The following is a 23,604-nucleotide window of genomic DNA, read 5'->3' as shown; positions in this document are numbered from 1 at the left end:
GCACAGAAAGCAGGCACAGCTCCACAAACTATTACGAAAAAAAAAATTAACTCCAAAGTTGTCTCCATGCGTGTGCATGCACGTGTAGTACGCAGTACATAACGTTTAAGTCATGCGCACGACGCAGTCAAGAGGCAACAGTTCACCGCGTTATTCACAGGAAGAAGCTCCACGGGAAACATAACAAATGCGATGAACAGTAGCTTCAAACACTCGTCGCTGCTCATCATCGCATCATCTCGCAAGGCAGAACAGATTTTAGAAGATAACGCCACGCTTAATGACAAGCGAAGGCGCAGTCCTCAAGCGCCCACATTACAATCCATCGAGTCCTCACAAAGATGGCACCAAGCACGCATCTTACCTTTTCGGCGTCTGCTAGCCCAAAACTTGCCCAAAACCTTCCAGAAAGTTTCCACGACTAAATTGTCCTGGAAGCGTCTGGCAACGCTCGGGCTCCCCGTGGGTCGCCAGCGTTCACCCTGAGAAAAACGAACGCCAACCGGAAGTGCGCCACGGGGGGGGGGGGGGGCGGAGCAGCCCAAGAAAAACGAGTGCGCTCTGGCTGGCTCTGGCAGCCCGCGGGTAGCCAAAAGTGGAAAATCGAAGAGCCCCGGTGGCTCCAGCTGAGACCGCACCGGACCAAGGCGCTCTTCGTGGAGCTCCTTCTGTCTGTTCCCTGGAGATTGAGGTCCGAGAGCAGAGGTACCCGTCCGAGGCTACCGACACAGGTTGCGGCGCCTGCTACGTCGGCGTGCGCGGCAGGGACGACGGGTTCCGGATCGCCGCCGCCACCTGAGACGGTTGAAAGCCGTCTACAAACGTGAGGCCTGACGGAGGCCTTGTCTCCTGCTGCGACCGCATGCGCCACCTGCGTGCCTGCGCCCTCCATGGACTGAGGGCATCGCCGTGCGTTGAATATCGCCTATTAGGGACGCTGGTTCAACCAACTGTGAGCTATCACGTAGCCACGTCGATCAGGTAGTAGCCGCTCGGATTTTAGGCAGTTTAGGTGTGCACTTCTGTGTTTGTCTTCTTGATAGCCGATCGAGTCCCTTGTTCTTATAAATGATGTTTAAGATGTACTCCGGTGTCATCTCGTATTGTTCATTTCGTTGACTACGCACGGGCGGACATGACGAACCATCCCTGGCGTTATACCACGCTTTCAAAAAGACTGGGTAAACTGGTGTGCGCACAAAAAAACAGACAAACGACAGCAGAGAAGAGACAGGGACAAGCGCATCGGTTATTGAACCACATTTCAAAAAGACGTAGGTATTGCCTCGCCCGCCGCGATGGTCTAGTGGATAAGGTATTCGACTGCTGACCCCCAGGTCGTGTCAATGAATGCTGGCTCTGGCGGCTGCATTTTTGATGGAGGTGAAAATGCTGTAGGCCTGTGTGCTCAGATTTGAGGCACGTTAAAGAACCCCAGGTTGTCGAAATTGTCGGAGCATTCCACAATGACGTCTCTTATAATCATATGGTAGCTTTGGGATAAACCCGACATATCAATCAATCAGGTTTTGCCTGGGCACATGAATCAACGCACATGAGGAAATCATGGACGCTTGACAGAAAAGTGACAATTACATAAGTCATTATCCGGTGGTCTTGCCACACAAGTTTTCCAAGTGGGATAATTTGCGTATTGTTTATGTGTGACGAGCCACAATGTTTTGCGGCTTTTATCACCTTGAACACATATGATGGTTGTTCGTCATCCTGATGCTACTTGTTCTATTGATTTCAGGATCAGGCTTGAGTACCCTGTAATCGCCGCTGTGTTGCGCTTTCTTTCCTCGCCCTTGTATTTTTGCCCAGCTGACTTGTTCAAATTGTAAGCCATAGTGGCAGCGTTGAGCAGCGCTAATTGGAGACACAATAACATTGGTGCGTTCACTGTAGCTGCGATAAAACTCTCGAAACAGGGCTTGAATATGAATATATGCTATTTAGCAAATGCAATTTTATTTAGGCAAACGAAATATTCGCAGAAATTTTTTTCTTATCGTTGTCTAAGAATATAAATCGCAAGAGAATACTGAAACACCATAGACTTCTTCTGTTGCGACCTTTCGCAGTGTCTTAAGTTACGTGTGGCTAGCACGGCGAATAACACTTACAGTGTCTTAAAAATTAACTTTTATGTATAAGACCTGTTCCGCAAGTTCGTAGGGTAAGCGCTTCGCACAAAGTCATAGATGCCGGCAAAAGAAGCGCTATATCAGCCGCCCAAGAAGGATGAGTGGCGGTCGACGCTGCGTTGGGTGCTGCACGACAGCTTGTTAATGGCCACCCGCCGAGGAAGTGTCTTCACGGTCTCGCTTCTTGACTGACGCCACCAGCGGGTCACGGATGGAGCTACCACCCGCCTGTTGATTGTAAAAAGACACGTCTCACTTCAGGCAATGGAAGAGCATGCGCTATTCCTCTAGTAAGTGATAATTTGATTCACAGTCTCTGCATTGACTGTTATTTGCAAACGAAAGCCCAAAGCAGCCGCAATCACTGCATGTCCTATATATACTGCCCCACTCATCTATCAAGCTTTGTTATGGCCCCAGAACATATGTAAGTGCTGCCTTGCGCGAGGCACGCCGATTAACTAAGAACCTTCGAGGTAATCCTAGATCCTTTCGATGTGACTTTGCACACAACGCGAACGTTACTTGGCCACTAGCGATAACGCCGGAATATGCGACAGCACATGTATGAATGCCTACGCCCATCACCGGTTGTAATTGGGTGGTCAATCGCTCTGTTCGCCGCTATCATTGTGCATCGTGCCCTTATTGCTGTAAGCTGACTTTTCGTTTCCGGGCAGCATGTTCAGCCAAATGAAAATTTGGATAATGATGATAATGATGATAATTATGTGTGGTCTTTTATGGTGCAAGGGCTATTTAATTGCCAAGGAGCGCCAGGTAATAAGTCTAGTGATGCGAACAAAAATGATGATAGGTGGCTGTTTGAGAGCCTTAAATTTTCTCGTGCCTACGCTGGTAAAGACTTGTTATGACGCGTGGAAACTTGGGCAAGTTGGTAGGACATAACTGAATGTAGGAACAGCGCCATCTAGAAGTAGTTACTTCATAACTACGGAAGCAAAAAAAACAAGAACAGAAAAGAGCGCTGACTTTCAACAAAGATTCAATATCGGAGTGGTGTACGTATATAGGCGAAAAAGGAAGAAAATTGGGCATGCGTTGAAGGGTGCAGGTACAAACACTGCGATACAATGTCAGCAACACTCTTGTCTATTGTTGAATGCGCTGAAAACAAATACACATGTAGCTTAAAAATGATCGAGATACGCAATCTCTTTTTACAACAACGCAACCGATGGGGAACTTACACATTTACCGTATAACTTGTTTGATAAGCTTCCATTCTCTCACGCGTGGCATGTGAGTTGTGCTTGCTTAATACCTCGCAACGCTCAAAAACTGGCACGCAGCCGCAGTCTCGGCAGTGGATACCTTGTGTTATTGGCGTCGTATATCTTATACCGCTATCGTGCGGAATGGTATACATAGGGCAAACCGGAAGATACCTCAACGACCGATTAAGAGAGTACAATAATAGTGTGCACAATGTAGTTCAAACACCTCAGAATTCACTGCCAAGACTGCGGCTGCGTGCCAGTTTTTGAGCGTCGCGAGGTATTAAGCAAGCACAACTCGCACGCCACGCGTGAGATAATTGAAGCTTATCAAATAAGTTTGACGGTAAATGTGTAAGTTGCCCATCGGTTGCGTTGTTGCAAAAAGAGATTGCGTATCTCGATCTTTTTTAAGCTACATGTGTATTTGTTTTCAGCTCATTCAACAAGAGACAAAAGTTTCGCTGACATTTTACCGCAGTGGTTCATTCTGCATCCTTTCACGCATGCCCAATTTTCTCCCTTTCTCTTTTTGTTTTTTCGCTTCCTTAGTTACGAAGTCACTACTTCTAGGTTTCACTGTTCGTACATTCGGGTAAAAACTGCGGGGGTGCTGACAGCCCCTGTTGAGTTGTTTGCGCCGCGTGGCGCACGTGTCTCGCGCAGAAGGCGCATTTCGGAGTCACACCTATTGATCGGATGGTGGGTTTGTGTTCGCGAGCGTTGATCACCGCTATCACGATCATGGTTAGATCAGTAGTGCGGGCGGTGACACCTGGTGGAAGGCCTTGGTTGCGGCATGAAAGAATTGAGAGAGTCTGTTTGGCGCGTGGCGTTTGGTGCGAAAGGTTGTCTCTCGAGGTGTGTCCCCAGTGCACGGCACCGCGGTCCGTCTGCAGGCGGGCTCCTGTGGTAAGACAGGCGTTCGTGACACCGCCTTGTGTTTGTTTTGCTGCTGAGTGTTGCGTAATTATGTGTAAGGTTGCTTTAGCATGTTAATCACAATTGATAATGTGTATTATAATTTAACTGACAATACCGTCGTTCTCAAAACATAAATATATATGTGTTTGGTTCGTTCTGACCGCAACTGCTGTGTCCGTTAACTACAAGAGCGTGGCACTCGCTCGCAATTTAGACACCTCACACAGGCTGCCCAACGTGGAGCTCTTGGAGCATGGATGACAGTTTTCTCTGTTCGGCACAAGCTTTTGTTTGAGCCGGGAAAGAGCAGGCCTAGGGTGCCTAGGGGGACTTTCATTGCTAGTGTCGGCGGTGTGCTTTGTTGAGAGTGTGAGATTGGTTGTTATGGCGTGTTTGAACTTCTCGGCACAATCATTTTTTTCATAACTTGCAAATGTTTTTGGTTTTTTACGATTGGTTTTCAAGAAGAATTTGAAGTTGAGACAAGAGCCACACGGTCTGCATCCTGGAGTGAGCAAAGCTTGGTGCAAGCTGCACGTGGATTGTAGGCCAATCCCGACACAAGTGAGCACGGAAGCCTCGCAAACGGTCGGGGTTTCTGTAAATACCTTCTACTATCACTTTGGGCTCGGGAAGCCAAACATCGTTGCTGCTTTGTCTTACGGCTCTACGCCAGGGTGTCGCGACAACGTCCGGGACGGTGGGCGGCCATCGCTCGGTAAGCTGCTGTGTGCGGCGAGCGTTAGGGTCATCTTACAGAGTGGATGTCTCATTGCGACTGCCTCTTCTGCGCCCAGATTGCGTGCTGGGTGGATGCCAGGTTGATGCCAGTCAAGCGACTTATTAAGCCTAAGGCTCTGCGCAGCCGCCTGTCGCACGTGGCACAAGTAGGTGGATTGTGGCGTTGAGGTGTTGCACTTTGCTTCCCTCACTTTTTTATCTTGCAATGCACGAGGTAAGAAAAACGACCTTTGTTTTATTTTAGTTGGGCGTCTCGGCCGTTGCTGACGTATTAAATAGCAGTACTGGCCATAGTACCACGTGGGCGAGGAGCCCGAATCTCCCTTACCTTTGCCCTACTGCATTGTTCTTTCTAGTGCTTTGAAGGTACGTAGTGGGAGTGATGTCACCCGCGGCTGGCTGTCTTCTTCACATCGTCAGCGCCGCTGGCCAAGAATGTGGTCATAAGGTCGGGCGATGGACTTGCGTGGAACCTGCGCAACTGCCTGCAGTCCGGCGCGCTCGTGAGTGCTTGTCGCAACCAGAAGACGTGTTGGTGCGAGTGATAATTCCTCGCGCCAACGGCAACGTTGCTGTTTCGGGACCGGTACTGGGGTGAAGTCATTGAGTTGGACAGTGCAGCAGTATCGACTGGTGGTGGTGTCGTGTTGAATAGACAATATGTAGGGAAGAGTATTGTCATGTTTTGTTAGAGCTTGTGTAGCTGATTTAATTCTTTCATGAGTGATGATGTTTAGTTAACCAGAGAAGTCGCAACGACGTCGCAACGATAAATGGCCGTACGGCAAGTGTGCCAAAGCGGCGCAAGTTCTCGCGCAATTAGAGCGCCGGGCCTCTCGTTCTTTTCCAAAGGTGCATACAGGTTGGTGCATATGCTCCACTACAATACCCCTGGGGTGAAGAGTAGCCATCGTGGCGACTCAGAGAGTTGGCACAATGAGGGGGTCGTAGTAGGGCTTGAGACGGTCGACGTATATGGTCTCGCGTCTTCGACGGCGCAGATCTGGCGATTGTGTTAGGGGCTCGATGATGTAATTCACCAACGAGGTCTTGTCAATGACACGTTACGGATCATGGTAGCAGGCCAGAAGTTTAGAATAAAGGCCAGGAACGTGCGGGGGCACCCAGAGCCCACAAGAGAGCCAGCACGAAACGTAGGAGCTATGTGATGAACGTCCCCATGTCGACTCTTTTGTAGACCTTGAGCCTCACTCTTCAGAGACCAAGCCAACTGACGGCAATCTTCAGCGTATCTGCTGACTTTAGAAAACGGAGAGCACTCAGATTCATCAGGGAGGTACGGAAGTATAGTGTCCTAGGGGGGGGGGGGAAGGTTCGCGGCCGTACAACAGAAAGAACGGGGAAAAACCGGTAGTGGCTTGCATCGCGCTGTTATAAGCGAAGGTAACAAAAGGTAATACAAGTCCCAGTTGATGTGGTTGGAGAAGGTGTACAAGCTCAGCATGTCGCCAAGTGTGCGGTTGAACCGCTCAGTGAGACCATTTGTCTGTGGATGATATCTGGTAAATGTCCGGTGGATGATGTTGCATTCAGCGAGGATAGCTTGGATGACCTTCTATCACTGAGTAATTCCCGTGGAGCACCATGGCGTGAAATGAAGCTGCGGAGAATGAAGAGTGCAACATCGTGGGTGGTCGCTGCCGGTAGAGCTGCAGTCTCGGCATAACGTGTCAGATGATCGAGGCCGACAATAACCTGCTGGTTTCCAGAGCCATTATATAGGAGGGGGCCATAGAGGTCGATACCCACGTGGTGGAATGGGCGTGCCGGGCACGAGAGCGCCTGTACAATGCCAGTAAGGTGCCGTGTAGGTGTCTTGTTCTGTTGGCAATCGGTGCAAAACTGAACGTATTTCTGCACACAGCGATGTACTCCTCGCCAGTAATATCGTTGGCGCAGCCTTTCGTAGGTTTTCAGGACACCTGCGGGAGCACTTTGAGGATTTGCGTGAAAATTCATGCAGATGTCAAAGCGTATACGAGTACGAACAGCAAGGAACCACTTCCTACCACCAGGCATGTAGTTTCGGCGGTACAGAATGTTGTCTCGCATAGAAAAGTGGGCTGCTTGCCGGCTAGCGCTCTCGTGGAAAGAGCAGCAGACGGATCGGTAAGGTGATCAAGTAACAAGACAAGGTATGGGTTTTTACTCTGCTCCGAAAGCATATCAGTGTTGTCAAGTGGTTACAAGCCGGTAAAAAAGGATGACAGAGAAGCCAAATCTGGTGTTATAGGCGATCGGGAAAGTGCATCGGCATCCGCATGCTTGCGACCGGAACGATATACGACACGGATGTCGTATTCCTACAATCGAAGTGCGCAATGCCCCAGGCGTCCGGACGGCTCTTTCAATATGGACAGCCAACATAGAGCGTGTTGGTCTGTGACCAAGTCGAAAGGACAGCTGTAAAGGTACAGGCTAAACTTCGAGAACACCCAGATTATGGCCAAAGATTCCTTCTCTGTCACGCATTAATTCAATTCAGCCTTCTTGAGAGGGCGACTTGCATAAGCGACTACGTATTCGGCTTGGGTGCCTTTTTGTTGTGCCAAAATTGCCCCAAGACCGACGCCACTTGCATGGGTGTGAATTTTCGTGGCAGCAGTGTAGCCGTAGTGACGAAGAATAGGTGGTGAGGTCAGCGTTTGGCGAAACTGGCGAAATGCGTCGTCACATGCAGGTGACCAATCTGGTATACCTTTGCTGTTGGAAAGCAGACTCGTCAGAGGGGCGATGACGGACGCGAAGTTGCACACGAAGCAACAAAAGTAGGAGCAGAGACCAACTAAACTTCTTAAGGCTTTCAGTATATGGCCATTGGGAAGTCAGCGACATCTCGAAGCATTTCGGAATCCGGAAGAACACCGTCTCTTGTGATGACATGTTCCAAGATGGTAAGTTTTTGTGCTGTGAAATGGCACTTTTCGGTGTTAAGTTGTAGGCCTGCAGAAGTTGGACATGTCAAAATCTCGTGGAGACGACCAAGATGTGTCAGGAAATCAGCTGAAAAGACGACGATGTCGTCCAGGTAACACAGCAAGTTTTGCACTTGTGGGCACGCAAGTAGCATTGATCATGCGCTGGAATGTCGGAGGTGCGCTGCGGTGCCCAAACGACACGACTTTGAACTCACATCTGGCATTACAAAAGTTGTTTTATGGCGATCACATTCAGCCATTAGCAACTGCCAATACGCAGAACGCAGATCCATGGATGTAAAGTACTGGGCGCCTTGTAAACAGTCAAGAGCATCGTGTATTCGTGGTAGCGGGTAGACATCTTTCTTCGTGGTCTTGTTTAAGCGGTGATAGCCCACCGAAAATCGAACAATGCCATCTTTTTTCTTTACCAGAACCACTCGTAATGACCAAGCACTTTGCGAAGGCTGTATGACACCACTTTTAAGCATGTCATCTACTTACTGCGTAATGACGCGGCGCTCTTCAGCGGAAACACGGTAAGGACGCTGTCGCAGAGGCGAGTGTGAGCCGGTGTCAATAGTATGAGTGACAGTCGTGGTGCGGCCCAAAGCAGGTTTCTGAAAGTCGAAATAAGAGCGAAACTTGTTAAGGAGAGCAACAAGTTGGTGGCGATGAGAGGGGGAAAGGTCTGCGTCAATAGCATTGTCGAAGGCTGACGAACTTGATGGCTCAGACGCATGAATGATTGTGGCATTCTGACATAGAGTTTCATCGGGAAGAATAATATCATAGATATGGTTGACAGGTTGTACATATTCTAAGGTTTCACCATTAAGTAAGCCAATGGGGTAGTTTCAGTGGTTGGTAACCAGCTTTATGCTTGAACCAGACGCAATTGTAAGAACGGCAAATGGGAGAACGATGCCCTTAAGTTCAGTAAAAAAACCGGGAATGGCGTAAACACCACTGTGGCGTCAAGTTGCTCCACACATGAAAGGCTAATAGGGACTGAAGCTTCCGGAGGCAAGGTGATGTCGTCGTCAGCAATGAGTTTGTAGAGCACAGGAGAACGGTCGTGCGATGGAAATTCCCATGTTGGCACAAGGGACATTTCCACACGTTAACAATCGATGATAGCTTAATGACGTGATAAGAAATCCCAACGCAGGAGGAGGTCATGAGGGCAAGATGGTTCAACAAAAAATAAAATGATGTACAAAACGTCTTGAATGACAACGCGCGCCGTACACACATCCGAGGAATGAATGCGTTGCTTGCTATATGTGCACAGCACCATGCCACAGAGAGATGTGGTCACTTTTTTCAGTCTCCGACAAAATTTTGCGTTCATCACAGAAACGGCGGCCCCGGTATCAAATAACCCTAGTAAGGTGACTCCCTCAGCATTGACAAATAGCAGTTTGCGGTGAAAATGGAGGCCTTCAGAATTGCGCAGAAGTTGTAGTTCTTGCCTCCGGAACTGCACTGATTAGTTTCCCTCCTAAGGAGGTTGTCATCGACGCATAGGCTTTGGCGAACAGTGACGAGGGGATGGGAAACGAGCAGTTGATGGGCGGCGATCCAAATCGGAGTGCCTCTGTTCATATGTAGACGTCGTGACCTGCTGCGGCGCCTAGGTAGGAGTTCCAAAGAAGGCGTACGCAGGTGTGGGATGGCGGCAGTAGAAGCGTGCAATATGGCCAGCGACGCCACACGCGAAGTATATAGGGGGGTTGTCATGGGTGCGCCACTCATTAAATGGACATAAAAAGCGAGGTGGGGGCCTGTAAACTGGAGGCGAGGCCGGATAAGGTGGAACCGATAAGGAGACTGGATGCGGTGGAGGCGGGTTCACCACAGCTGCGTAGCTGTGAGGGCGCAGGTGGTGCGTAGCTAACAGTCGAGAGATCAGATGGTACCGAAGTGCATATGTAAGAGGCCGGCACTGTAGGGAGGGCATTGAAAATTTTAGTGCGTATGGCCTGCTGCAGTGTCGAAGGCAGGCTGGCGGTGGGCGCGTTGCTATGAGGCAGCAGGGAGAGCTGCCGGATGACTTCCTCCCTGATGAAGTCTTTAATCTGGTTGGACAGACTTTCTTGGCGAACGTTGCCATTTGCCAGTGCGACGGCCGAGAGGAAATCTGGTGATGGGACTCTCTGTAGGGCGATGGAACACTGACGGCGCAGTTCATCGAAGCTCTGGCATAGGCTTACGAGGATTGCCACCGTGGTTGGACTTTTCGCCAGCAACATCTGGAATGCGCCACCTTCGATGCCCTTCAGAATCTGTCGAATTTTCTCTTCTTCAGACATAGATGGGTTAACTCCCTTGCTGAGGTTGAGCCCATTCTCAATGTAACTAGTAAACGTCTCGCCAGGCTGCTGAGCTCGGTGGCGTAGGCGCTGGTCAGCGCGGAGCTTGCGGACCTCTAGTTGGCCAGACGCTTTGGTTACGAGGGTCTTGAGGGTGGACCAGTTGGTGATGGCGGTTTCGCAGTTGGTAAACCGAATCTTAGCAATGTCAGCAGAGGAAACAATAATATAGGCGAGCTTAGAGTCGTCGTCCCACTTGTTGCTGGCGCTTACGCGTTCGTACAAGGAGAGGCAGTATTGAACGTCTTGCTCGCCACTGCCGTTGAAGACTGGTAGGTCCCGTTGACGGGTAGTGCCCGGGTAGGTAGACGGGGCAGCCGATGGTGCTGGCTGGGCTGGGATGAACAGCCTTTCAAAGTACCCTCAGTGACGTATTTTAATGCAGTCTGGTACCACCACCAAGAGTGCAGCTCAATCTGCACAGTCTGGTTCACACTTATAAAAAATCTCGTAGCGCGCGGCCTCGCAGTACGGTCATGCTGCGGCCGCTGCGGTACTCTCACGCCGGCAGCAGTTCACATTTGAGCAGACGTTTGAGGTACATCATGTTGAACGGTTGAACCACGTCGTCGGCTATGTCAGCGCGCGTAGGCTGAAGCGTCGGCGAGCGGAATGATTGACTTATTGATTGATTGATTTATTGATTGATATGTGGGGTTTAAAGTCCCAAAACCGCCACATGATTATGAGAGACGCCGTTGTCAAGGGCTTTGTAAATTTCAGCCGCCTGGGGTTTTTTAACGTGTACCTAAGTTTGCGCACAAGGACCTACAGCGTTTTCGTCTCCATCGAAAATGCAGCCGCCACAGCCGCAATTACATCCTGCGACCTGCGGGTCAGCCAATTAGTACACTTTGCCACTCAGCCACCACGACGGGGTAAAGCAGGGTGTGAATTCTATCGTTGTCGCAGTATACGGCCAATTAAAAATTTTAATTGTGTATACCCTAACTATAAATTAACTTAGTCTTTGATCGATTATTTGCGATTTGTGTGATGTGTTTTTGAATAGGTGAATTTTTTTGCTGTTTTCAAAAGCACACGCCATTGCTTGAGAAACATTGTTTGTATAAGAGTGCAATCTTATTTGAACGAGTTGGTATGCGTTTCTATTGCTTGATGCCGCACACACAAGAGGAGGACTAACAATGTCTTGTTTGATATCCAGCTATGAAACAACAGATTGTTTGATAGCTGGATAATGTAGGGCTGTGTGAAGACTGCACAAGTCTGTATGTTGTTACTAAAATCTAGGTTTGCGCTTGGTCTACTTTAGTTGGAAGTGCTGCTCGTGCTTGTCATTGTGTGTTTCTTTATTTTGTGTTTGTGCTATTTGCGGCCAAAGCATGCCATTAAGCAAGGTCTTGTTTATGGAAGCAAGGCTCTCTTCACCTATAATTCAGTTTATATTGTTAGCAGTGCAGCCATTTTTAAGCCTGCAAGAATCCTCTATTAGGTGTTCAGAAACGATTTTTACTGCGCATCCTCACTTGCTTTTCGGAGCATTTCATAGGCCTCAAGCTTTCGTTACATAAAGTCTTGTTAACCAAATAAATGTTCAAAATATTTACCTGTGCATAATGAGCAATAGCGCCAACTTTATTACAATGGTGTTTGATAATAACTTTTCAAGCAATGCAAGATTAGTGTCGCTCCGCTTATTAAGCGCTACATCAGCAATTACCTGCAACATAATCAATAAAGACAGTTATAGCGATAAATGCTTCACAAAGTGAAAAAGTGGAATTAAATAATTTTCTCGTTCTCCAGAATGGTCGTTATTTATTCGCCTCTAATAATGTGCCCGTCTTCAAAGAAAAACTTTTAGCAATCATTCTAGCCCCGCGTAAACTATAGCAGCATCAATAAGCTCAGCAATAGTTTTGACGAATTCGCTATCGGTATTTTGAGTGCTTTTAAGTCATTGATTCCACTGTACATAAATGTAAACAAGTTAGCTTGGATTCAAGGCACAAGGGATAGAAACGGGAGCACGAGAATGCATTATGCGCATTGTAGAACCCCTCCCCCGACTTTCTTGTCAGCCCCTGAGCGCTGTAACCACTGATCTGCCATAGCCGGCCCGAGACAAATAAAATACCCCAAAAAGTAATATGGACATAGCAGGTGACGAAACTCGCTTTTTTATCAAAGACATGAAGAGCCGAGTTTCTGCTGTGAAATGCGATGAAACGGTGTGGAGCTGAAAATGAACAAACACAAAATAAGCAAATGGGCGATGTGCTCGCACGTATGGAAGCTACAGAAAAATACAAACGTCTCTGTTGAACGTTGACACATTGCCTTGCTGCTTTCATTCGATGAAGTGAATGCTCACGCATTCTTCGGCCCAAGCTAGAAACTTTGAGGCCCCGCCACGGTGGTCTAGTGGCTAAGGTACTCGGCTGCTGACCGGCAGGTTGCGGGATCAAATCCCGGCTGTGGCGGCTGCATTTCCGATGGAGGCGGAAATGTTGAAGGCCCGTGTACTCAGATTTGGGTGCGCGTTAAAGAACCCCAGGAATTTCCGGAGCCCTCCACTACGGCGTCTCTCATAATCAAATGGTGGTTCTGGGACGTTAAACCCAACAAATCGATCAATCAATAGAAACTTTGGGGAGGGCTTCGAGGTTGACGCCTTAGGGCGACGGAGACCAGAGCGAGTTCAATCTTGCGTCTATGAGGTAAGACCACAGCCAACTTTGGGCTCGTTCTACTAGCGTACTAATATCCGCTGTAATGAAAAAGATTTGGGGAGCACGACTTCCGCATCTAAGCATCGCTCGCCTCGCACTCGCCTTTCGGTTAAGAAGTGGTGTTGGGGGTTAGGTTGGCGGTAGCCGCTATCTGTTAATCGGAAAATTTTAATCGATCTGCTCGATTATTCACAAAGCGGAAATTGAGTAGAAATAATTGACTATCTAGCACCATCAATTCATCAGTGGATTAATTGTTACTCAATTTTACGAATATTATGTTGCGGGAACTGGACCAATACTTTTTACTGTGTCACAATACGCTTTACTGCCATCCAAAATGAGCGCCATCGTCGCTGCCGCTGGTTACATGACGGGGTATCAAGTGAAGCTGAAAGCTTCACGCGTGAATTTAAGTATCGGTGAGTGAGTGCTGCACAAGTAATGAGTTGCTTTCGAGAAGAAGCATGTTCAGATCGTTATCTTGACCTACAACATTCCTGAACTCGTTCTGGTTTGTTTTATTTTGTTGAACCCGCATAGCTGCACAGCAGTCACTGTAGAGCACATAGGTATTTAGCATGAAATAAATACCACGACCCCTTCCTAATCAGTATAGTGTTCTTCGTGGCAGCGTAGTATGGTTCACACGCATAAAAATATAGGTGAACACACCCAGTGTCACGGCATTTCGAAAGAGCAAACAGCGCATGCTGTCAAGCTCTGTGTCTAGAACTTCTTTATCGCCAATGAAGGATAGTAGGTTTGTATCGCACAAAGTTTGGTACAGAATATCTGCCCCACTGCCACAGAAACAATGAAATCGTCAGGCTGTCCAACAATAATGGGGCCAGCGTGCACAGCCGTCTTAAACGATGTGATTGAATAGCACGATTCTCAAGCGTGTGCACATGTGCAGCGCTGGCCGCATCACGACGTCATGCTTTCCGAGATTTCCCACTTAGTGTGAAACAGACTGTACACCTTACCCTACTTGCACCATCTGACTTCAGGGGCCCCGAGGTCATCATGTCTGGAGATCCATCGTCATCGGCAGAGACATCCTGTGCTGTGGCACCGTCGCCGCCACTCACTGATCCAGTGCCCATGGGGGGCGTGGCTGAGCCGAAACGGTCATCTCGCAGGGCCTGTTACAAACGAGAAGAGCATTGTCAGTACAAATGCCTTCCTTGGCTGCTATGTTTCTTCGCGCAAATGTCATGGCGTCGAACTATAGGGTATCAGAAAAACAACCTCTATTGGAACTAGTTGTTGCCTAGGTCGCAATATTCTCGAAAGCCTCAGAATATATATATATATATATATATATATATATATATATATATATATATATATATATATATATATATATATATATATATATATATATATATATATATATATATATATATATATATCTAGCGATTCTGAGGCAGACAGGTTAAAAAACAAGCGTATTTATTAGGGCGAACTTGTGCCCACAATTCTAAAGACTGGGGTGTTCAAGTCCGAGTAGCCGAGAGGCACAGATACAACTATCTTCCTCTTCCTCGTTGCCCGGAGCGCACGAACGCGTGGCGCATGCCAGCCGGGTCTTGCTTGTGCTCATGCCACGATGATTGCGGCGGGCTACGTGAACGTGGCCAACCTGTCGTGGCATTATCCCTCTCCTCAGACGCATCGTCCCGATGCTTAAGACAGTGAAAAGATACATGCGCACTCTCACTCGTTTTTCGACGATCTGTCATGATAGGGTTTCATGCGGACTACGTGTACCACTTCTGTGGGATTGCGGCGTCTTGAAGTCACGTGCCCAGCGGTTCTGACTTCGTAAGTGACGTTGCTGATACGGTTGAGTACTTCATAAGGGCCGAAGTATCGGCAAAGAAGCTTTTCAGAGAGTCCGCGGCGGCGCACTGGTATCCATATCCACACTTTGTCACCGGGATGATGAAGTGCGTCACTGCGTCGCTTGTTGTACCGAATAGAATCGACGTGCTGTTGGTGGCGTATTCGGTATCTTGCCATTTGCCGTGCTTCTTCGGTTTGCAAGAAGTCATCTAAGTCAGGTGGATAGCTGCTTTCGTCCTGTAGTGGTAACATGGCATACAGCGGAGTGGTCACTCTTCAGCCGAATACTAGTTCGAAAGGAGCAACGTGGGTTGTTTCTTGAACGGCTGTATTATATGCGAATGTTACGTAGGGTAATATTTCATCCCACTGTTTATGTTCAACATCGACATACATTGATAGCATGTCGGTCAGAGTTCGGTTGAGGCGTTCGGTTAAGCCATTTGACTGAGGGTGATAGGCCGTTGTTCTTCTGTGATAGGTATTTGTCATGCGCATCAGGCATTGCATTAGGTCTGCAGTAAATGCGGTGCCTCGATCCGTAATAACGACGATGGTCGCACCATGTCTGAGCACTTTGTTGTTCACAAAGAACTTGGCGACTTCGGCAGCTGTCGCACTGTACAGAGAGTCAGTCTCAGCATAACGGGTCAGATAGTCCATGGCTACGACTATCCATTTCTTGCCTGCACACGATGTCGGGAAAGGTCCTAGGAAGTCCATGCCGACTTGTTGGAATGGGGCATCTGGAGGGTCTATTGCCTGGAGAAGGCCGGCTGGTTTTACGGGTGGAGTTTTGCGCCGTTGACATTGACGACAAGTTTTCACGTAGTGCTGCACTGATGCGAGCAACTTAGGCCAATAGTATTTCAGGCGAATCCTGGCGAATGTTCGGCTCACACCCATGTGTCCAGATGTTGGCTCGTCGTGGCACGCGTGCAAAATTTCCTCTCGCATGGCTGTGGGCGCGACTAGTAAAAACGTTTCACCATTAGGTTCGAAGTTCCTCCTGTAAAGGACACTTCCTCGAAGGCAAAACGCGGAGAGCCCTCTGGAGAATATGCGAAGGACTTGAACGTCAAGACCCTGCAGGTGTTGTATAAGCGCCAGCAAATCCCGGTCATTTTGTAGTTGAGCGATTTTGGATGCGTCGACAACGCCTAGAAACGGGAAGTCTTCCTCTTCAGGTACACTTGGATCGACGGGAGAGCGTGACAGGCAGTCGGCATCACTGTGTTTCCTTCCAGATTTGTACACGACCGTAATGTCATACTCCTGCAGCCTGAGGCTCCATATTGCTAGTCGACCTGACGAGTCCTTGAGATTTGCCAGCCAGCATAGAGCATGGTGGTCACTGACCGCTCTGAACGGTCTACCATAAAGGTATGCTCGAAACTTGTTTATTGCCCAGATGACTGCGAGACACTCTTTTTCAGTTGCAGGGTAGTTAGCCTCAGCTTTTGATAGTTTGCGGCTGGCATAGGCTAACACTTTCTCTTGACCATTTTGCCATTGGACAAGGATGGCGCCGAGACCGACATTGCTGGCATTGGTATGGACTTCAGTGTCGGCTGTCTCATCTAAATGGGCGTCGTTTTCTCAATTCGTCAAAAGCTTTCTGTTGTTCGCTTTCCCATGTGAAGGGCACGTCGTCTTTCGTCAGTTTTGTAAGAGGATCCGCAATTTCTTGAGAAATTTTCAACAAAGCGCCTATAGTAGGCACTTAAACCCAAAAATCGACGCACTGACTTTTTGTCTCTGGGTGTGGGGAACCTTTGAACAGCGGCTGTCTTTTCGGGATCAGGACGAACACCATCGGAACTAATGACATGTCCAAGGAATCGCAGCTCTTCGAAGCCGAAGTGGCATTTTTCGGGTTTGATTGTAAATTTTGCTGACCGGATAGCTTCCAATACTGTGCGTAGTCGCTCTAGATGTTTGTCAAACGTCGAAGAGAATACCCCCACGTCATCCAAATACACTAGGCATGACTGCCATTTCAATCCGGCAAGGACAGTGTCCATCATTCGCTGGAACGTTGCTGGTGCGGAACAGAGGCCGAATGGAAGCGCTTTAAATTCATAGAGGCCATCTGGTGTTACGAATGCCGTTTTTTCACGGTCCCGCTTGTCGACCTCTATTTGCCAATATTCGCTTTTCAGATCTAAAGAGGAGAAAAACTTTGCGGAACGCAACCGATCAAGTGTATCGTCGATACGTGTCAAGGGGTAGACATCTCGTTTAGTTACACTGTTCAGTTTTCTGTAGTCGACACAGAATCTAAGTGTGTTGTCTTTCTTCTTAACGAGCACTACGGGGGACGCCCATGGACTATTCGAAGGCTGGATGACATAATCCGAAAGCATCTCCTCCACTTGGTTCTTGATAATTTTCCGTTCTTTCTGTGACACCCGATATGGATGCTGGCATATAGGCCTCGTGTCGTCTTGCGTTATGATTCTGTGTTTCGTGATTGACGTGCGCTGGACCTTCGAGGCACTTGAAAAGCAATCAGAGAATTCTTTTACCAAGGCGTAAATCTCTTTCTTTTGACTGTCCGGAAGGCTCTGATTGACGGTCACGGATGTGTCGATGTTGCAGGCCACTGGTCGAGTGGTTGATGTCGTTAACCTGCATAGTTCAGTCGCCATACAGAAGTCGTGTAAATAGGCAATAGCCGTGCCTTGAGCGATGTGTTGAAGTTCATTGGAGAAATTTGTGAGAAGGACATCTGCACGGCCTTTCGTCAAGTGAACAAGACTCTAGCTACGCAGACACCTTTGTTCAAAAATAGCCCTACATTTGTATCCGCTATGCCTTCGTGGTTGTAGAATGCGTCATTTTCTACGAGCACCATTATACTGCAGCGTGGTGGCACAGTTACGTCATCATGAACAACGCGTAGAGCAGTTAGGCGTCGTTCCTCAGATTCCTCCACAGGTATAGCTCGTTCAGTCGAAAACGACACGCTGGATCTACGCAGGTTAATTACGGCGCCAATAGCTCGCAAAAAATTCATTCCTATAATGAGTTCCCTTGAACATTCTGGCAGCACAATGAAATCGGCCGCGTAAATAAAGCCCCGTATTTCAAGTCTTGCAGTGCATCTGCCAAGGGGCGTAATAATGTGACCGCCTGCCGTGCGTATCTGCGATCCACTCCACTTTGTCACAACTTTGTTTAGCTTTTTCACCAACTTGTGAATTATCACTGAATAATCAGCACCGGTGTCGACTAAGGCATTCAACTCCCATCCTTTCATTCTCAACCGCAAATTTGAAGTGACATTTTTGTTGCTGCACCCATCTACCGGAAATACACCGTCATCACCCTCAAACCATATTGGAGGCTCTTCGTAACTGACGTTATCAGCGGCCTCACCTCCATAGGTCGCCTGCTTCAATTTTCCGGGAGTGGACTTGGAGAGCGATGACCAGGCTGCCTTGAAGGTTTACGTGGGCTGGAGGACCGGTAGCGCATAGGCGATGGTGACCGTGACCGGTGTTGGCGTAGAGTTGGCGAGTTCTGGCGCGTGGACAAGTACTCCTCAATCTCTGCTGGTCGTTCGCCGTTTCGGGGGCATGGTGCATACGACGGGAAGCCTCTTAATCCAGCCTGTCGGTAAGGACAGAATCTGTACAGATGATTCGCTTCCCCACAATGAAAACACAGAGGCCTGCGCTCGTGATCACGCCAGACGTCACTTTTCCTAGGCCTACGCTCCACATAGTGATGTGTGCTACGTGCTCCTGGGGGCAGATAGGTAGCTGTTGGTTCCCGCGGACGAGGTGCGCTGCGTGCCGCAGGTGGGAGAGGAGTCGTCGCCATCGCAACTGCTTCATTGCTGTGTACGGTGGGTTGTCTGACAACCTCAGAGTATGTTCGGATAGGTCGTACCGGCTGCAGCTCACGCTCTGGCTCTCGTATCACCTGCCTCAGTTCGTCACGAACAACGTCCGTAATGGATGTGCAGTTGGAGTCTGAGGCATTTGCAGTCTGCTCAGTTCTTCTCTAACAGCTGATCTAATGAGCTCTCGCAGGGCTTCAACGTCGTTTCGCACGCCTCCGGAGAATACCTGTGCAGATGCGCAGGTAAGATTCCGGTTGTACTGTAGAGCCCGCTGTTCCAGTGTTTTTTCGGTGGCTGTCGCTTCCGAGTTAAACTCAGCAACTGTGCTTGGAGGGTTGCGGACGAGAACGGCGAACAGCTGTTCCTTCACTCCGCGCATTAGATGGCGCACCTTTTGATCCCCAGCCATGTTGTAATCCGCCCGCTTGAACAGACGGACCATGTCCTCAATGTACATAGCAGCACTCTCGTTCGTGAGCTGGTTCCTCGATTGAAGAGCAGCCTCCGCCTTTTCTTTCCGGTCAATGTTTGCGAACGTAGCCACCACTTGCCGACGAAATACCTCCCAGGTGGACAACGAGGTTTCATGGTTCTCAAACCATGTCTTTGCGAAGTCTTCCAGGGCGAAGTATACGCGACGGAGCTTCTCTCTTTCGTCCCATTCATTCAAGCTCGCCACTCTCTTGAACAGGTCCAACCAATCTTCAACATCGTCGTACGAGTCGCCGTGGAATACTGGCGGCTGGTGTGGTTGGCTAATGAACACTTGTGCCGGTGTTACCTGGGTAGTCATAGTGGTGGCATCCATCGTTTGAATTCCCCTTGGTGTAAAGTGAAGAGGACCGAACTCAGGTGAGTTACCTCGAAGACGGCGACTCGCCCTCTGGTGTACAGGAGTCACTTCCACGGGGTTGATGCGCTGGTCGTCGGGGCTACGCTGTTTTGAGATCGCGGGGATTTGATTCATAACCCAGCAACTCCACCAGGAATGTAGCGGTGCTGAGGCAGACAGGTTAAAAAACAAGCGTATTTATTAGGGCGAACTTGTGCACACAATTCTAAAGACTGGGGTGTTCAAGTCCGAGTAGCCGAGTGGCACAGATACAACTATCTTCCTCTTCCTCGATGCCCGGAGTGCACGAATGCGTCGCGCATGCCAGCCGGGTCTTGCTTGTGCTCTTGCCACGATGATTGCGGCGGGCTACTTGAACGTGGCCAACCTGTCGCGGATATATATATATATATATATATATATATATATATATATATATATATATATGCAGAAGAATAACTTCGGTTGCCGCAAGGTTATAAATATGAAAGTAGACGCGCTTTCACATAACAACTGTTTATTGTGCCGACGTTTCGACAGGAACCCTGTCTTTTTCAAGGCATAATACTATTTACATATGTTCCGTGCCTTTTTATATCCTGTCGAGACAGGAGGGGAGGGGTCAATTGAGAGAGAGAGAGAGAGAAAAAAAGAAAAAAGAAGAAACAGCAAAACCGGAGGACAAACAATAAATAAAATATAGAAAATCTAGGAGAAGAAGCAAGACCGACACGGCGTAATTAGAAAAGGGCAGCATTTCAACAGAGTAGGGCAGAGGTAGATGAGGAATGTCATCATTGTTAACAATACCTCCCCCGCACCCATACTTCCCCAAGTGGGCAGGGAGCCGCCGTTTTTGTATTTCACCTTTCCGTGTAGTCCGCTGGCGGCTCGTTCCTCTTTGAAGTGTATGACAAGTTAATGGGGAGGGCTTAAGCGCTTTAGGTGCATGCTGGTGGCGTCGGGAGAAGCGAAAAAGCCGGTGAACGAGGCACTGCCATCGATATTCATTATATGCATTGGCGCCTTGTCAGTGAAGGAACAGAATGTGGGTTAAAAATTGAAGAAGAAGAAAAAAAAGAAAAAAACCATTGGGGGGGGGGAGGGGGGAGACTGTACGACATCCGAGACAGTCACCACACAGTTGCGGCTCACTTGGGAAGACATGCGCGCATTCACGAAAAAGTTAACGAAACCACCTAGTTGTCAGCTCCTTGTCAGTGAAGGAACAGAATGTGCGTTTCAACTTAAAGAAGAGAAAGAAAAAGAAAAAGAAAAAAAGAAAAAAAAAGAAGAAAAAAGAGGAAGGGGGGGACAATACGACATCCGGGACCACTTATCTGTGCGTTCCGGCTGTGCTTGATGAGGCAAATCCTTTCTATGTTGTCAGATGCATAGGCCAAAAGCTTTGTTAGCGGGTAATATTATTGTCGTAATGAAACCGGACTGATTATAGAGAAGCGTTTGCGTCTTTTAGTTGTCGTAACGCAGACAGAGTGCCTGGGTGTTCATTTATTCCGTATTTTATCGTGTTAAATTTGTAGATAAAATAAGATTCCCGTTGTTCCCGTTCTCTGATTGTTCGAAATTTGTTTTCTAGTAGTGTAACCCTGATGTCATCAAAGCTGTGGTCTTTTAATGTGCAGTGTTTTGAAAGTGGAAGGCCTGGCAGAGATCGTACATGTGCCCGATGGTTGTTGAATCTAATTCTAAACGGAGTGTCTGTCTGGCCCACGTATTGCTTGTTACATACCCCACATTCCAGGAGGTATATGACGTTGTCTGAGTCACAGTCTAGTGCACCTCTTATCCTGTGCTTAAAATCCGAGTGGGTGCTTTTCGCCACTGTCGTTGTCTGCATGTGTTTGCATACCCTGCATCTGCTTTTTCCGCAAGGGTGACACCCAATTTGAGATTTCACACCTATCTTTGAATTTATTAAATGATCCTTTATATTTTTCGGCCTTCTGTATACGACACAAGGAGGAGAAGTGAAAATTTTGGATAGTCGCACGCTCTGTTCCAATATGTTAAAGTGTTTTTTTAGGACCTTGTTTATGTTCGGTGGGTTGCTCGTGAAAGTTAATAGCAAGTTTTTGTTGCGGTGTTGGTCGGCGTTTCTCTGGTGGTTGAGAAGAATCTGGCGGTCCAGATTTTCAGCTTTTTTGATGGCGTCATCGATGATAGCTGGCGGGTATTCTTGATTAAGGAGTACTTCGCGCATATGTGTGCTGTTTTTGTGGAAGTCCTCGGTGCGGGAGCAGATTCGTCGAAATCTGTGTGCTTGGGAATAGGGAATGCTGGTCTTGCAATGTCGCGGGTGGCAGCTTTTGAAGTGCAGGTATTGTTGCCTATCTGTAGGTTTTCTGTATACGTTAGTTACCAACGCACCCTCGTCAACTCGAATGAGTACATCAAGAAAGTTTATTTCAGTGTTAGAGTAGGTGTGTGTAAAATAAATGCTGGGGTGTACCTGGTTGAAAGCCTGTATGAATTTGAGGAGCTCGTTTTCCGAATGTGTCCAAATTATGAATATATCATCTAGGTACCGTTTATAGAGTAATGGTTTGATATTACAAGATGAAAGAAAATTGGACTCTATGTGGTGCATGAATATGTTAGCGTAGTTTGGGGCCATTCTTGTACCCATTGCCGTACCGCTGATTTGAAGATAGTACTGGTTGTTAAATTCAAAGCTGTTCAAATCGAGTACAAGTCTTGTGAAGATTTCAATTACTTTTTTGCTTGGATAAGCGACAGGGTTGTGTGTGCCATACGATTCAACAAGTGCCCTTACACCATCGTCATGTGGGATATTTGTGTAGAGTGAGCTAACATCCAATGTTACGAGAAATGCACCGTCTGGAATTTTCACGTCTGCTATTTCCCGAAGAAAGTGGTTTGTGTCACGCAAGAAGGACTCATGTGTGGGTGGTATGTCTTTGATTAAAGAATCAATATAACTGGAAATGGGTTCCGTTAACGTTCCCGTGCCTGATATAATGGGTCTGCCAGGGTTATTTTCTTTATGAATCTTCGGCAGCATGTAAAAACGACCAGGCGCCGAATGTACCGTAATAAGTGCCTTTTTAAGCTTTGAATTAATGGCGCCTTCACGTGTGAGATTCTCTAGGGTTGTTACAATGATTTTTTTGTGCTCCATGGTAGGGTCAAAGTCGAGGTGTTTGTAGAATTGTTTGTTATTTAGTTGTCGCTTGCCTTCCTCAATGTAGTCCGATCTATTCAGAACAACAATCGCGCCTCCTTTGTCTGCTGGTTTGATGACGAGATCTTCACAGTTGCTCAACGTGAGTAGTGCCTCTTTTTCTCTTTTTGATATGTTATTCATGCTTGGTTTGTGCACTTTGTACGCATGTATAACATCTTTTTGGACCGCGTCTATATAGAGATCCAGATGTCGATCTCTGTTGGCGTCTGGGGTCCATTGCCGTCCGATTACCCCACGAAAAAGTGTGTTATCTTTTTCGGGTTTATCAAAGAAATATTCCTCCAATCGTAAATTTCGGGCGAAGTTGTCTAGGTCTTTTAGGAGCGTGAATTCATCATACCTTCCGTTGCCAGGGCAGAATGTAAGTCCGCGTGATAGTATACTCAATTCTTCTTTGCTGAGTTCTTTGTCGGAAAGGTTAATAACGTTTGGCTCTTTGGGGTGTGGTGGCAAATTTTTTTGAATGTGAGATGATTTGGTATTTTTTCTGTAAGCAGCAGTGGGTATAGCTTGTGACACATTGTCCCGCGCAAATTTCTTCCTCTTAAGTTTTTCAATTTCCTCCGTTTTTTTTGTGCTCAAATACGTCTAGTTCCTTAGTTTCCCACTCCGAAAGAGAAAAGTTATTTCTTAAATACCGCTCCTCGTCTTTCAGTGCGTTTAGAGTCTTTCTACAGTGTTCGATGGTGACCTTCATTAGCTCCTGTGTGGCGTGATCGAGAATTTCGTTCCACCGTTTCATTTCCCCTTCGGCATATTATGCATCGATGGTGTTAGCG

General features: G+C 47.8%; 1 protein-coding gene across 1 annotated transcript in view; it reads right to left on the bottom strand.

Moving 5' to 3' along the window:
* Nucleotides 1-14,173: 14,173 nt before the first annotated feature.
* The window catches only part of LOC142803213 (uncharacterized), a 462,134-nt gene continuing 452,703 nt past the window's right edge, over nucleotides 14,174-23,604 (bottom strand). Inside the window, exon 5 of the mRNA XM_075888307.1 lies at nucleotides 14,174-14,211. Coding sequence (XP_075744422.1) covers nucleotides 14,198-14,211 — 14 coding nt within the window. The 3' untranslated portion in view covers nucleotides 14,174-14,197. The remainder of the gene's footprint in view (nucleotides 14,212-23,604) is intronic.

Source organism: Rhipicephalus microplus, chromosome 3 (assembly GCF_043290135.1).
Source record: "Rhipicephalus microplus isolate Deutch F79 chromosome 3, USDA_Rmic, whole genome shotgun sequence".
NCBI lineage: Eukaryota > Metazoa > Arthropoda > Arachnida > Ixodida > Ixodidae > Rhipicephalus > Rhipicephalus microplus.
This window is presented reverse-complemented; position numbering and strand designations above follow the sequence as displayed.